The 15920-nt window shown below is 37.6% G+C and overlaps 1 protein-coding gene across 13 annotated transcripts in view; it reads left to right on the top strand.

The window, feature by feature from the left end:
• PRIMPOL (primase and DNA directed polymerase) overlaps positions 1-15920 on the top strand; it is a 42230-nt gene that overhangs the window by 1434 nt on the left and 24876 nt on the right. For 12 of the 13 annotated variants that reach the window (XM_073219170.1, XM_073219164.1, XM_073219168.1 and 9 more), the window contains exons 2-7: positions 1681-1786; positions 3229-3464; positions 5090-5187; positions 6034-6163; positions 11002-11149; positions 15310-15597. In XM_073219170.1, coding sequence (XP_073075271.1) covers positions 3285-3464; positions 5090-5187; positions 6034-6163; positions 11002-11149; positions 15310-15597 — 844 coding nt within the window. In that variant the 5' untranslated portion in view covers positions 1681-1786; positions 3229-3284. Of the gene's footprint in view, positions 1-1680; positions 1787-2685; positions 2827-3228; positions 3465-5089; positions 5188-6033; positions 6164-11001; positions 11150-15309; positions 15598-15920 lie in introns of all 13 variants that reach the window. The other variant, XM_036996555.2, reaches the window with a different exon arrangement.

The following is a 15920-nucleotide window of genomic DNA, read 5'->3' as shown; positions in this document are numbered from 1 at the left end:
AAGTGGCTGGAGTGGAAAAAGAAATTCAGTTAGTGTATTTAATTTCTTAACATGTTATTCATCTGGGAACTAAGTGTATATAATATTGTAAATGAATGTTAATTACACACTTTATTGTGAATACTTTAGCAGTGGGAGTAGTAGTATAAAATGTATTCCAAAAGACCATAAAAGGGATTATATTAAGAAAACATTGACAAGTACAGGCACCAGAACATTACTAAATACTAGAATTAGAGTCTCGTGATGAATCTGTTCTCAGGGCAGGGGGAGAAGTTGGGCTGGGGAATAGGAATTGACTTGTGATTAGACAAAAGATGAAGGAAACTAGGAAAGCTGGCCAAGGAGAACTGTGGCAGGGTGGGCTTCAGATCTTCCTGGAAGCCAGTAATCATGACGCATGTGCCCCCTAGGCCAGCTGCTCCTGGGAACCAGGCCATCAAGTGCCACAGGCGGGCCGGTCTAGGCATAAACCTAGGGAAGCAAGGCTGCCCGAGTCACTTCACCCCCATCCTCAGGGCCCCTTCTCTCCTTGCAGTTACTCTGAAAGGGCTAAGCAAGCCTTTTTTCTAGCCTGACCGCATTTAGTTGTAAGAGGTATCAGGCATGGTTAACTAAATATTCTCATGCTGTTGTCAAGAAATAATAATAGTAGAGGTCTTCAGCCTACCATTTTAAAATACAACAAATGTTTTTCTTTGGAATTTAGAAACTAGTACCAAAAATAGTTACGATCCTTGTATAAAAAGGGTTTGGATGTACAATTATACAGGACAGATAGATTCCTTCCCCACCAAGAATGGAAAGCATTTCTAAAATGGTGACATAATTTCCCAGAGGGTAGGAGCAAAGAATATGATACCTCAGACCAGAATGCCAGATGCCTTCCTGTTCTCCATTTCCTTAGCTTTTGTCCTTCAGCCCTCTTGCTCTGATAGCCTAAGCCCAGTTGTCTTCTAATCCTCAACTCAGCTGTTTTCAAACTGGAAAGAACACAAAGGCATGACATATATTGAACCTCTGTTTTCTCTGCTGACATTCATGGTTTTCTTAGTTCATTAAGTCAACATCGCTTTCCTTGAGGACTTCTTGACTGTAATGTATGACACGCTCCCATGGACATACTGATATTCTTAGAAAACCGAAATATTTTCCTGATGTTACTGAGTGTGAACATCCACATGATTATTCCTGGTCGGTTATTGGTTAGTATTAGAGCTATAAATCACAGCTGATTGCAATCTGTGTTATTGTCACCAAGAGGTCGGTGGGCTTCATTAAAAGTAAATCAATTTTATAGAAGAAAGTCAGTTTCTCAATTAGGTTGTATAAAGGTAGGGGATTTTTATGGGTGTGTGACATTAAAGTAAACTGAATACTCAGAATCTACTTAGCAATAAGGAGCCATATCACTTTGTATTGAAAACGCAGTTTTATTAAAAATGGCCCATTTCTTCAATCCAGCGAAATTATATGCCTTTCCTAGGCATATCTGTTAAGAAATTTATGTTGATACTTATAGAATTATATATTTTGCTTTGTACTTCTCATTTGGATTAAGTGTAACTGAAAGAATAATCTTTTTTAGATCTGTTATGGTTGAGTTAAATTTGAAATCTAACAGTGTCATGACCTTCCTACCCTCTTTTAATCTTTAGTGTGGTTCTGTTTTCCTTCCAGGGAGTATATCACTTGCCAGTGAGTTTGTTGTTGCAGTTTCCTGCTAAAATTCAAGAGAATATTTATAAACTTGATAAGGGCAAGTACTGGAGAGGCATTGCCAAAGGTAAATAAGAATTTCACCCTCAAATACTTTAGTATATTATTTTTTCTATAAATACATTGTGACATAGATGTTAATGAAGAGGGAAACTATCACTTACCTGTTTTCTATGTAAAAACCAGGCCAAAACTTACTGGCTTAAAAAACAAGAAACCAAACCAACGACAAATTTTTTCTTACAGTCTGTGGGTTGGCTATAGGCAAGTCTTCAGCAGATCTCACCTGAAGCCACTTGGGTTTACTCTGGACTTGAATTCAGGTGATGGTTGGCTAATCCAAGATGGCGTATCGCACATCTGATGTTGCTGGCTGTTAGCTGGGGTCCCGTGGTTCTCCTCCAGATGGCCTTTTTATCTTCTGTGAGGCCAGAGTTCCGGCATGACAGTCGCAGAGCAGGACTCTGGGATAGCCAAATCTAATGCAGAAGCACTTCTTCAACTTTTGCTTGCTTCACTTTGTTGATGTTATGTTGGCCAAAGCAAATCCCATGGCCCAGCCCAGACTTAGTGTGGGAGACGAGTTAGATGGTGTCTCCTGATGGGAGGGATGGCTAAAGATTTGTGAACATTTTTAATCTACAATGGAAGCTTTTCCTTCTTTTTCTTAAAAACCTATCCATTTTCCTTGGTAAGTAAACTGTAATTCCCAACTGGAAAAGTATTGCCTGGCCCACTTATCTTGGTATGGCTAACATGGAAGCATTATAGGCAAACAAAAACTTGTATCTTTAATAAGCAAGGATTAAAATACAATCATTTCACATTGACTAATCACAAAATTATGTTATTAAATTAAGATCGATTCATTCCTTTCTTTCATCATGCTTATGGTTACCATAGATGTCCCAAACCACAACTAGCCAGTGTTGTAATTCCCATTCATACACTGAGTTATCTTTCCAGCTTACAGGTGTATTGGGAGAAAAGAAGAGCAGTGGACAAAAACAGGAAAAGAACCCGCACAGTGGTGCCTAGAAATGACCTCTGCACTAAGAAATAATAGCATAAGAATGATGCCCAATGTAGTAACACCAGCTGGGCAAGGTAGATGGTATTTAATGCATTAAATGGCTATAATAAAAGCAATGATACAAAAAACCCTTATATAAGGCTTTGTAATTTACAAAACATTGTCATATGTCCTATCACATTTATCTTCAAGATAACTACATAAGGTATTCAAGATGATATTGATTCCCATTTTGCAGTCGATAATGATTCGGAGAGCTTCATTATCCTGTCCAAAACCATACCATTATTAGATGAGAGAACCAGGATTTAAAGATTTCTGACAGCCAACCCTGTTCTCGTTTCGCATTAAAGCTTCATGCAAAGCATAAAATGTAAAGCAGACAAGGATGTAAGCATTAGGAAATGAGTTTAGAAGTTTTACCAAACTATATTCTAAGCCAAGAAACACATGTCCTTGTTTGTTTGTTCTGGTAGTAATTGATGGAAATTGTACATGGGGCAGGATTTAGCCTCCCCATACTTCTGAAACAATGAAGAGAAAATGGGAAGCCAAACTGAAGCAAATCGAAGAACGAGCATCACAGTATGAGAGGAAACCATTGTCCTCAGTGTACAGACCAAGATTGTCCAAGCCGGAAGAACCACCCTCCATTTGGAAACTATTTCACCGGCAAACTCAAGCTTTTAACTTTGTCAAAAGCTGTACAGAGGTAATTTCCTCATCTACTTTTTTTTTTTTTTAGTGCTACTATAACTTAAGAGTTCCAAAAAAACTTCTGGTCTGTCTTTTAGGTGATGTACTGTGTCAAAAGAATTGCGATCTTAGTATCACACTATTTTGGAAAAATATCCCTGTGAATCTTTAGCATTTGAAAAAGAGTGACCAACCCAGGGCCAATTAATTTACGGAATTTGTAATAACATTTAAATGAAGCTATGCTTAGAGGAAGAGTGACCATATTCATGGACTGAAAAATAGTAACATGAGTTTAAGAGTAAAACTAAAACAATACCTACAGAAATATGAGAAAATGAAGGGGTGGATAGTGTGAGATTTTGAGGATGAAATAAAGGAAAGAAGAACTGAATTTAAACAATAGATGAAAATGCCTCACATATTATACTTTACAGTATGAGCTTCAGACTTTGAATTGTTGTATGGAAGCGCACATGTATTTCTCTTTGTACTTTCTCCTGTGCTTTGGAGTAAGGGAGTGGGTTTAATCATAATTATTTACAGCAGTAGGCAAGTTGATGTGCTTGCTGCATGCTCAGCTTGCAGAGGGTGTGGTGTTCAAAAATAAACAACTACTGCACAGCATTTGTTAGCATTGCGGGAAATGTAGAGGAAAATATAAAGAAAAGCTGCATTTATGAAGTCTAGCATAAATATACTCTGATTCTGATCATTGATGCTACATAAGAGTCAAAGTGCAGAAAGTTTTAATAGGAAGAGGACCCTTTGTTCCCTAGTGAACTCACTAGATCTCATCAGAATAGTTTAGGAAATAAAAGAAAAACCTTTTGTGCTCATTTTGCGTAAACCTAATTCAGGTATCATAAATTAAGATACAGATTCATTTATCTTGAATTAAAAAGTACATAGAAGTATGATAAAATTTATAAAAGTCTATGCAATTTATCTCAAGATCTTTATCAGGCGACTTAATTCTTCTCTGACTCCTCACTTATTAAAATGGAAGTTTAGTTCCTTTATAGGCTCATCCATTGCCTTTAGCTAAGTGGAAACAAAAGAACTTTATTAGAAGAAACTGTGACAACAGATACGGTTAATAGAGTGCCATAGCAGTTAACATTAAAAACAAAGTGGTTTCTTATAGAGAAAATAATTTATAGTTACTTGTTAAAAGCATTTTAAAACTTAAGTGTTTATGATTAACTTACAAATATTCCATTAACAAAATTGGTTCTCACATGCATTTTTATATGTACTAGATAATTTATTAATTTTAGTCCAAATTCTAATGTTAAGGTAGTTTTGAAGATTTTTAATTTCATAAACTGGCAAATAAAACTATAATAGGAAATCAAACTAGAGTGGTTTAAAAGTGATTTTTCTCTTTTTAACCTGAATATTCTAATTGTCTCTTGAATTAGAAATGTATTTCTTGAGCATGTATTACTTGGGTGACTAAAAGTAAATAAAAATAGCTATTTTGATTGGCATAGATTCAGTAATTATTTTTCTTGTTTTTAATAGTACAATTAATTCATTTCAAAAGTTCAAATGGTAAAGTTATTTGTGAATATTGAATAGTTGATTTTAGATTTACATTTTATTAATTTTTCAAATGTTTTATTTGATTTTATAAAGGATGTTCATGTGTTTGCTTTGGAATACAAAGTGGGTGATGGGCAACGTGTTTATCTCGTAACAACCTATGCTCAACTTTGGTTTTATTATAAATCCCGGTAAGTAATTTGTAAAGAAAAACACAATAAACTAAAGTTAGTTCCCTTCATGTAGTAATGTTTGTGAAATTCAGGTTGCACTGGCTCTCATAGTTCTGTCACACAGGTACTCCTTTACTATTAGAATCGAATTCTGTAGTTCCCTTGTATAGCACCATTGAATTATCTCAGCAAGTGCTGGGAGGAAAAAGTTGTGTGTTTTGAGTTCCTGTACAAACCTGTGCCATGTGATGACACAATTCCCCCATCACTTTTCCTTGTTCTTATGACTACAAACCTTTTCTTTGATAGGATGTCATCTGAACTTCACTTAACACAACTTATTATCAAGGCAGCATCTATTCTTATTAACCCATGTTGGGGTCATACCCCTTGATGCAAACTTGAGCATTGAAAGCTCATTGAAGTCAAGTGACTGAGTATGTTTTTAACCAATTTAAAAAATATTCCTAATTAATATATGAAACTTAAAAATCCTCATTAAAAAAATTCTTGGACATGCAAAAATATGTGATCCTGGGACCCCAGTTTGAGAAAGTTCTTAAAATCTGCTTCATGCTGATAGCAACAACAAATACACAGGTGTGATGCAATAGCAAAACCATCTGAATAAGTAACAGTGTGAAGTTGTCTATATTCTCCAGGTAAATAATGTTGGAGAATATGATAGATCTTATTTGATGGAAATTCTTGACACCATGAACTATAAACCCATCCTGAGCAGTTGTTCACTTTACCATGTCTTATTATGTTGTAGCTAGTTATTAAATCACAGTTAAGACAGTATCCTAAGATAAGATTAACTTATGCCATTTAAAAAACCTTTTCTTGAATTGTTCAATTCAGAAAAAATCTCTTACACTGCTATGAAGTCATTCCTGAAAATGCTGTGTGCAAGCTTTATTTTGATTTGGAATTTAACAAACTTACCAATCCAGGAGCTGATGGGGAAAAGATGGTTGCATTACTCATCGAGGTAATTAACAGACTCAGTGTTTTCTCCTTACACTGTCTGCCTATCTGTTCATTCACTCATTATTAAGTGAACTCAACCTATGTGATACGTGGATTCAGTGTTTCTTTTTCTTGCCACTTTTCCTTTTGAAATGACTTTCATTTCTTAATTTCACTTCTCTGAGTAAACCTCTAAAAAGCAGGAAGTTTCGGTTTATGTCCTTATATTTTGTAATATTAGTACTTGTAGTTAAAAAAACTGAAAAAGGGGGTTTGGGGATTTTCTGCATTTTTAAATTACATATTTTCTGGCTTAAATCATAAATAGCTGACTGGGAAAGGTTAGACAAAGTAATTTTTACTGTAAAAATGGGATACTGAGATGAGCTTCAAGGAACCTTTGATAAAGGATAGTATCAGAATTTTTGAACTGGCAGGAATTTTGGAAATCATTCTATCTGGGACTATCATAAATGAGGAAACTAAGGCCTAGAGAAACTTAATTCCTACTTAGGATCTTACAGCTAGTTATGAGCTAAATCTGGTCTAGACTTAAAATTATCACTGTTTTTAACAAGGCAAAAAGAGTATATAGCTCTAGAATATATTTTTGGTTTTGCAGTGTCAACCATGAAGTTTCTAACAGAAGGAATAATAGATTGTGCAACCAAGCTTTATTAGGTTTGTTTATAGAATCCTTTGCTATTGTACTGCATTAAGGCATATTAAAATTACATTGACTGTTTGGTCTCAGTTAAATCAAATGTTAATACCTATTTTTACTTTTAGATGTTAACTGTAGACAACACATTTTATGATTTTAAAAATACATCCAAATTAAAATGTTTTTGATAAAGAATATCTGCTATATTGGATCTCTACATATTTTAAATTTATTTGAAAAATTATGCAAATACAATTTTGTAAAAAATTATATAACGTTAGCTTTCTCCTGGCTTTGAAGAAGAAATAGCATAAGTCCCCCCTCTCCCCCAAAAAAAGTGACAAAAAGTTATTTTTTTAAAAGTCATCATTGGACCCTTAAAAACATATTTAAATGTTTCATTATAGTTGTTGGTAAACTACTTAATTTTTCATCTTAATTATGTTCTTAACAATTCATAGATACTGACTTTTTTTCTGGTGTGTAATACACGCCTGCAATCTAAGGTAGGATTTACTCTGTGGGCTCTGTGGGGCCGACAAGGAATTAAGATTTGGAGATTTTTGCTGGCAATTTAATATGGTGATACCACTCACGAGGTATGACATCATATTAGAAACTACAACTGTCCCTGATGGAAACAACACTAGTGCAAATCCTGTTTGTAATATAAATTAATAAGCACTGGTGAGGCAAAGATCATGTAGGTGTTAAAAATCTTTTCTGTTTTAGTTCTTTATACAATCTTAGTCTTGAACAGCTAATCTACATCAAAGTTGGAAAGAGATGTAGATATCAGTTTAAAATTATACATCCATTTCTGTATAACGTATTTACCATGTTGACAAAAAAAGTTATTAGGATTATATTAATATAATCTTTATAAATGGTTATATTGAAACTAATTTCATTTGTTGGTTACTTCATAACGTGTATAATTCAGTAAGTACTTTTCCTTTTGAGTCTCTGAGGAGGTATAAATTAGGCTAGCTCTATCTTAATTTAACAGATGGTTAATAAATAACTGGCTAGTAATACCTAGTGATACCAGATAATGCCCTTTGATTTAGTGACTTAACTGACAAATTTCAGTAAGCCACTTCTGAAATTTCAGTAAGCCACCAGAATGAATTCTGGTGTTGAAACAATTTATAAAGCTATGTTGACAGGTAAAATTGTTCAAATAACTGTTTTTCATTTCTGGATTTTACAACTTGAAAAATCTAATTTAAAATTTTATTTAAAGTTTAACTTGGGAAAGAGAACTTAGAAGATTGTGATTACTTTTTTATGGAAGTATAGTTAATACACAATATTGGTTTCAGTTGTACACATAGTGGTTGGACAATTACATACATTATTAAATGTTCCACAATACTTGTAGTTACCGTCTGTCATACAAAGATACTACAATATTATTGACTATATTTCCTATGCTGTACTTTCATCTCTGTGGTTATTTTATAATTAGAAGTTTGTACCCCTTTATCCTCTTCACCTATTTATTTCCCCCATCCTTCCACCACATTCCCCTATGGCAACCACCAGCCATCTCTGTATGTATGAGTCTAGTTGTTTGTTTGTATTGTTTTTTAGATTCCCTATATAAATGAAATTATATGGTATTTGTCTTTTCCTGCCTTACATATATTATATTTATCTTTTCTCTGCTTATTTCATTTTTGTATATATCCTCTAGGTCTATCCATGTTGTCACAAATGGCAAGGTTTCATTCTTTTTTATGGCTGAGTAATACTCCATTGTGTACATGTACCACATCTTCTTTATCTGTTCATCTATATCAGTGATCACTTAGTTTCCTTCCATATCTTGGCTATTGTAAAGTTGCCATTAACATAGGTGTGGATATATATTTTTTTGAATTGGCAATTTTGTGTTCATTGGGTTTCCCAGAAGTGGAATTACTGGGTCATATGGTATCTCCATTTTTAGTTTTTTGTGGAACCCTCATAATGTTTTTCATAGTTGGCTGCATCAGTTTGCAGTCCCACCAGCAGTTTACAAGGGTTCCCTTTTTTTGCCATATCCTTGTCAACACTTGTTATTTCCTGTCTTTTAGATAGTAGCCATTCTGACTGGTGTGAAGTGATACCTCATTGTGGTATTGATTTGCATTTCCTGGATGATTAGTGAAGTTGTTGACCTGTGTCTTCAGAAAAATGTCTATTCAGGTCCTCTGTCCATTTTTTAGTGGGATCATTTACAAATATATTCTCCCATTCAGTAGGTTACCATTTCTTTTTGTTGATGGTGTTCTTTGCTGTGCAGAAGCTTTTTAGTATGATGTTAGTCCCACTTATTTTTACTTTTGTTTCCCTTGCCTGGGAGACATGTCCAGAAAAAAATTACACTGATGTTCAAGAGTTTACTGTTATTATGTATAGAGTTACTGCATTTATTCTGTATAGCTCTAAAGTACAACACTACAGTGTTAAAAAATTTTCAGCCTCACTGTACCTAGGCACTAGGGATACAATAGTTATCCCAAAGAGAGGTGGGCTTCTGCCTTCATAGAGCCTATAGTCTAATGGACGGTAACAACGTAAGATAGATTTAGTTGCCATAATAAAGACCTAAAATGTAAGTGGCTTAAACAAAATAGAAATTTATTCCTTTCTCATGTACTATCTGGATGTTGTCCTACTGTATTAGGGAATAGGTTTGTTGCTTTGCATTTCCTAAGATGTCATCTTTATATAAATTGTCCAGGATGGCTCACCACCTGCAGTATGCCTGCGTTCTAGTCAGTAGAAAATGGTGAAAGGCAGGCTTGCCCTTGCCTTTAAAAGTTTCACTTAGAAGTGGCATCCTGTCCTGCTCATATCATTGGCCAGAACGTCATCATGTGGCCACACCTTACTGCATGGGAGTCAAGGAAATGTGTGTATTCCACTTGGCCTCCTAACTAGCTAATAGTCAGGGTTCTATTCCTACATAAGCAGGAGAGAACAGATGGTGAGGGAGCACCCTCTGTAATATGGAGGAAACAGATGTGAAAATAATTACACAAGTTAACATAAAATTGTAGCTGTGCAAATACTTTAAGGGGGAAGTGATGTAGATAGGGAGCTGAGGAAGCCCTCTGAGGACATGAGAGCTTGCTTACTGGAGAAGAGTAGTAGTGGAGGGCATGGGGGTATGCTATAATCATGCCAAAGTTATACTGATAAATACAATTTATTACATACCTATTAGGTATCTTGGTGCTTAGCAGTTTACAAACATTTTTGCTCACCCCAAGATAGTTCTTAGTAGCTTCATTCTGCAGATGAGGAGGCTGAGGCTTCAGAAGTGACTTGTCTGCCTGCAAGTTGCTGCTCTTACACAACTGCATGTGCCAGGTACAGTGTTCTTCACTCTCATTTTCTTGTTTACTCCCTACAACAACCCCCAGGTTAGGTCTTATTATTATCCCATTTTGCAGTGGAGGAATGTTAGGTTTGGACTTGACCAAAGTCACAGTGCTGGGCAATGGCAAAGCCAGAACTCAAGCTCAGGTCTTTGTGATTGCACACCTTGTGCTCCTAACCCTGGGCTTGTTTCTTCCTCTGAGGCATAACTGCCTTCAGTACCAGCATCAGCTCGCCCCAGGGGACTCAGTGTGCATGAGGAACTTCCTGGAAACTAAAACTATTCACAATGGAATTAGTGACATTTTAACTCATAGGTGGTATTTAAAGAGATGCCTAAGAAGAAATGTTTGTGTTGTATTTTAGTGGAGATAACTGTATAAAGTAAATTGTTTGACTTCTAAGAAGGTTTTAATCATGAGAGCCTATAATGAAACAGGTAAGTCATGGGGATGAAAAGTACAGGAATAGTCAATAATATTGTAATAACTTTGTATGATAACAGATGGGAACTATGCTTATTGTGGTGAGCATTTTTATAGTGTATATATTGTCCAGTCACTATGTTGTAAACTTGAAACCAGTATGTCAACTACAATAAAAAAATAAGAGCCTATGAATTTTTTTGCATGAACATATATAATATAAATATGTGTTTTCAATGCTTAAGTAATTTGGTAAAATCATTATGTAATAAATATTGGATAGTAAATCAAAATAATAAATGAGTTAAGTTTGTACCAAGATACTTGAATTTTGCTCATGGAAATATTGTAGAAGAAACTAAAAAATTTTAATTGTTTACATTTTACTTGTGTTTTTAGTATGTTTGTAAAGCCCTTCAAGAGTTATACAGAGTTAATTGTTCAGCTGAAGATGTTTTCAACTTGGATTCTAGCACTGATGAGAAATTTAGCCGACACTTAATATTTCAGCTCCATGATGTGGCATTTAAAGATAACATTCATGTTGGTAAGTATACTGCTTAAAAAGGTATAGAATTATATTAAGAGCTCATTTTTCTTTCCCTCTTAAAGTTTTGTGGATATTTGTCAGGTTTGATGGTCATTAATGTATCCTAAAAAATGAAACATGATTTTTCATGTTTTCAGGATTTGCCTTTAGTTCTAGACCCATCTTCCCGTTCTAGATACTGGCGTGGCCACGCGTGCCCTGATACTGATTTCTGCTCTAATAGTCGCTTCAGAAGTTTTCTGGGTGATACATGCGAGGCCTAATTCAAGTCTCAGCTGTGGTGTCTCAGAGCTGCATTTCAGGCCGTCACCTCAGCCTTGCCTTAGTCTTAGCTCTCAGTATGTGAGGGCTGGGCTTGGGTTTCAGGCCAGACCTCTGGGTTGTAAAGAAGTCTAGATGTGTAAACCTGAAAGTGTAACCAGAATGTTCCAGGAGTGGACACTTAAGGTACAGGTCCAGGTATCAAGTGAAGTCGGTCTGAAGGGGAACAAATAGGCGGAATGGGAACACTGCAAACCAATGTGTAAACAGAAGCCCAAATCCTGAGTATTTATCAAAGCAGGGGCAGAGCAAGAATTCCTGGTCCAAACAGCAGATGATTGACTTCAGGTAACAGGGAGTCATTTCAGAACTCCAAGTTCTGACAGGAACTGAGGGTAAAAGGTGTGAACATAGTCACTGCAGGACTGGCATAGGAGTCGGGAACCTGATTGCTGGATTAGGGTGACAGTAGGTCACAGTGACCTAGGGTGCTGTGTACAAGGGGCTCTGTTACCTCCCCGTTTTCTTTTAGCTTAGTTGGACAGTCCTTCTGTCTTTTTCTTTCATTGCTTAGATATTGGTAATCGTAGAATCTATCCTTGTCCTCCTTTCACTCTTGTTTGGAGCTTGGATGATCTGCCCTATCCAAGCATCGATTATGTGTTGTTGGGCCCTGGCTGACTGTGAGCCAGGGCTGCTGGGTAGCCTGGAGAGACTGAAGAAAAAGACCTTGAGACGGTGGTGGAAACATAAACTTATTGGGGGAACTTACGTGCAGGGAGTCCAGGAGCAGCCAGCTGGACAGAGCATCTGCTCCTGGGATCGACATGCAGCAAGCTTGTATAGTATAGCAACTATTGGGGGCCCCTTCCCTCCTGGCTTGGCCAGCATCCCAAGGAGCTCAAAGCCTGCCATCTGGACATTTTTGGTTACCAAGGCGATGCTCCAGGTTGGCCAGCCCCAGAATCTCTGACCCTGGCACAGCAGACATCATGTTTCACTATATCTTGCTTGGTGGAAATACAGAGGGAGGATGGAAATTATGCATTTTCAAGGTAATGAAGACCTGGGGCATTCAGGCTGTGTGCACAACTACCGTACAGATTCACCATTTATGTGCTGATATCTCTCAAATCTTTTATCTTCAGCCAAGATTTTTACGGACCCCAGACCCATAACAGCCAATTGCCTATTAAACATCCCCACAGAGACACCTCAAACTCAGCACATCCTAGACTTAACTCTATCTTTTCCCCAAAACTTGCTCTTTGTCCTGTGATAAATAATATTGGTGAGTGGCATCACTATCCACCCAGTTACCCATGTGGAAATGCCAGTGTCATCTTTGACCTCTGTATGCCCTTAGCTTAATGAGCTCACTTGAGTGATCTGATTATACCTCAGACCTCTGTGTGTGCCTCAAACCCCTCAAGGATTAGCTATTCTCTTCAGGAAAGAGTTCCATGTCTTGGTTTGCACGGAGGGCCCACTGAGCCCTCCCCTCTCCCGCCAGGCCACCCTCTCTGGTCCCTGGGCCTGTGTACTCTTTGAGGCTGTTGTCTGAATAGATGCATCTCCAGTGCACCGGGTCAGTGAGGGCTCAGAGTAGCTGTCATCAGATGAGAAGCAGTTTTGGTCAGTGTTTCTGCTGGGCTGCAGGTAGCACCCTGGGCTTATCGGGTCATAGCACCCACCACTTCCTGGGTGCTTCTCGGTTCTTTCATGTTAAAACTTAACACTTCTTTGAGGCAGGGACTGTTTCTTATTCACTGTTGTTATTTCCTGGGCTTAGCATATAATAATATCCTTACTGAATTAATAGTAACAGCAGTAGCAATAATAAAAACAAATAGGCATTCAATAAATATTTGCTGAGTGAATGACAGTGTTATGGGCTCTACTGTCCTAAGGGTGTGGGTGCAGAGTCGTAAGTAAAATATATCTTTGCTTGTGTTTAATCCCCATAGCCCTGTCTCTGACTCTAGCCACAAGGCTAAACGTTGAGATGTGTTGCTGGGGAACAAGAGGAAAATGGAAGTTTGTCAGGTAATCACTCTTTACTGCAGATGTCTTCTGAAAGCAGGAGAGAGACATTCAAGCTGGAATGTCTAAATCAAATTCCATCATATAAACAAAAGTGAGAAAGATTTTTGTTGTCAGAACAGCATATGCAAAAGTATAGATACAAGTGAGTGGCTAATTTGGAGAGCAGTGGGAATCTAGTGTGGCTGGAGTGAGAGGCACAGTCAGAGCTGATAAATGGGATGTCGTCCGAGGCTTCTTTCCTCTACGTCCTGAACTGTCCGAATGAGAGGTGCAGAAATTATGAAGTAGTCCAAAACTTCCCCTTCAGTTCGCCTCCCTCAGTGTGTCTTCTGGGGACATTTCTAGTTCATGTTGTCAGCCTTTCGGAAAGGGGATTAGGGCAGGTGTGAGAGGTCACAGAACGTTCACAAAACAGAAACATTTGACCTGCCCCAAACACTCTTCTGCCAGCCTGCTGAGGGACCTGCACATTCTGGGACTGATACTTTTTTTCAGTATTCCCATCTGATAAAACTGTCCTGGTGTTAATGATGAGGGTGGGGGTAGTGAGATTGGGGAAGGGATGTGGAAGTGGACTAGGTGGCTGGAAGCTCACGTTGGCACTTAGGCTGGTCACACTGTCGTTGGGGCCTGGTGGCACCGGCTCCTTGCCAGAGGTCAGGGGCCTACATGGCCACCTTAGTGTGACCTTCCCAACTTCTCTTACTGCCTCGCGTCAAGTAGACTTTACATGTCTGGGAGGATTAGCTTTATCACTCTGTTTTCATTGGCTTGTTGCCCTTTGATACAGCATGGTTTCTTCCTGTTCACTAACTACCTTATTGCCATGATTTGCAGAGATGGTCATTGCAAAGAGCAATACTTTTGGTTTCATTTTGATGTTTAGTGTTTTACAATGTAATGGGTTTGTTCTTGAATGGAGAAAGAGAATTTTTAATTTAGAGCATATGTATCATATGATTTAAGGGTTTAAGCTGTCTGGTACATAAAGTGATAGATCCAGGCTATACCAGTTTTAGAGATTAAAATTATGTTTTCTTACAGTATTGCACTTCTCCAGTACTGTTACACACAAAGCAGCGTAACCAAATTACTACTTGATTTTATGTTATAAATAATATATGAGAATATAAAGAAGTTCCAGAGTATCATACTGTCTTTTCTTGGTAAAGATAGGACCAGTGATATTTAGAGCTGTTCGAGTAATGTTGAAATACAGTAAGTGTATTTAATTGTTTTAGTTCTGGACTTTAGTGATTAGGCCACAACCCATCTCATAACCAGCTGCAAGGAGAGGCACGAGGCGCTACAGCTATGGGACTGTATGAAGGTTGGGCTTCTTGGGGCAGATAATGCAGCTGGAGAACAAGCCCCTGAGAAATGTGCTGCCATTCAGACTCAAGGACAGGGCAGAGATAATGTATTTATGCATCACCTTAGAGCACCAATTACTCTTACAAACCTTTTGTTCTGTGATTTTTGATTGTGAACATTAAGTTCTACTCAATTTTTATTAACAAAACTGGTGCTTCTTTGGTGACGGGACGTTAGGCTCAGGCCCATACTAGCAACATGGACACATCTGATATCAGCTTTCCCTTCTAAGATGATTTATAAGTGACAACAAGCTCCCCAGTCACTGGGATCTAAAGAAGTAAAAAGACTGCACAAGAGGAAGGAAGGGAGAGGAGGAGCATGTTAGTTTGTAATAAGTCAGTTTTAAAACCAGAAATAAAAAACAGAAGCCTTATACTATATAAAATTGTCATGTGTGGATTTGTGCCTATATCTTAAGTTACGGTTTGCAGAAAAGAAGAAGCAGATTAATCGTATTATTATTTTTTTTTTAGGTAATTTTGTGAGAAAAATTTTGCAGCCTGCTTTTCACTTAATTGCCAGTGAAGAAGATAATAGGATTCCAGAGACAACAGGCCATGGATTTTCCCATTTTTCTGAAACATCAGTTAAACAAGGAATTTCAGTGAGCAGAGTGTCTGCAGATAAGGCTTTGGGAGAGAATTGGATATTGAATTCTCAGAGGCTGGAGGGGCCCGGGTCAGCTAGGCAAAGCAGCCCTGACCTTTCATTCTTACTGGTGAAAAATAGCAGAGGAGAAAAGCATCTTTTTGTGGATACAGGTAAGTAAGACCAACAGCTCTCTGTTACAGTGTCTTTGTGTACTTTTGTGAGAGACCCATCCATGCCCATGTGTCACCTGGCTTACGATTCTTGCTACCTGCCCTGCAGCACTTCCTCCTTTTTTCTTCATATTATTCACACTTTTAAAGAACAGTGTGGGTCACCAGCAGAATGTGATCAGTGACATTGTTGGGAGTGCCACTGTTGATCTGCCCCAGGTGCTGGGAATCCACCAGGCCTCTGTTCAGAGGTCTTCACTTAGGCTGGCCTGAGCTCCAAAGAAAATGGACGTGGCTGGCATTTGCTTGAAATGTCCAAAGAT

Source organism: Manis javanica, chromosome 12 (genome assembly GCF_040802235.1).
Source record: "Manis javanica isolate MJ-LG chromosome 12, MJ_LKY, whole genome shotgun sequence".
NCBI lineage: Eukaryota > Metazoa > Chordata > Mammalia > Pholidota > Manidae > Manis > Manis javanica.
This window is presented reverse-complemented; position numbering and strand designations above follow the sequence as displayed.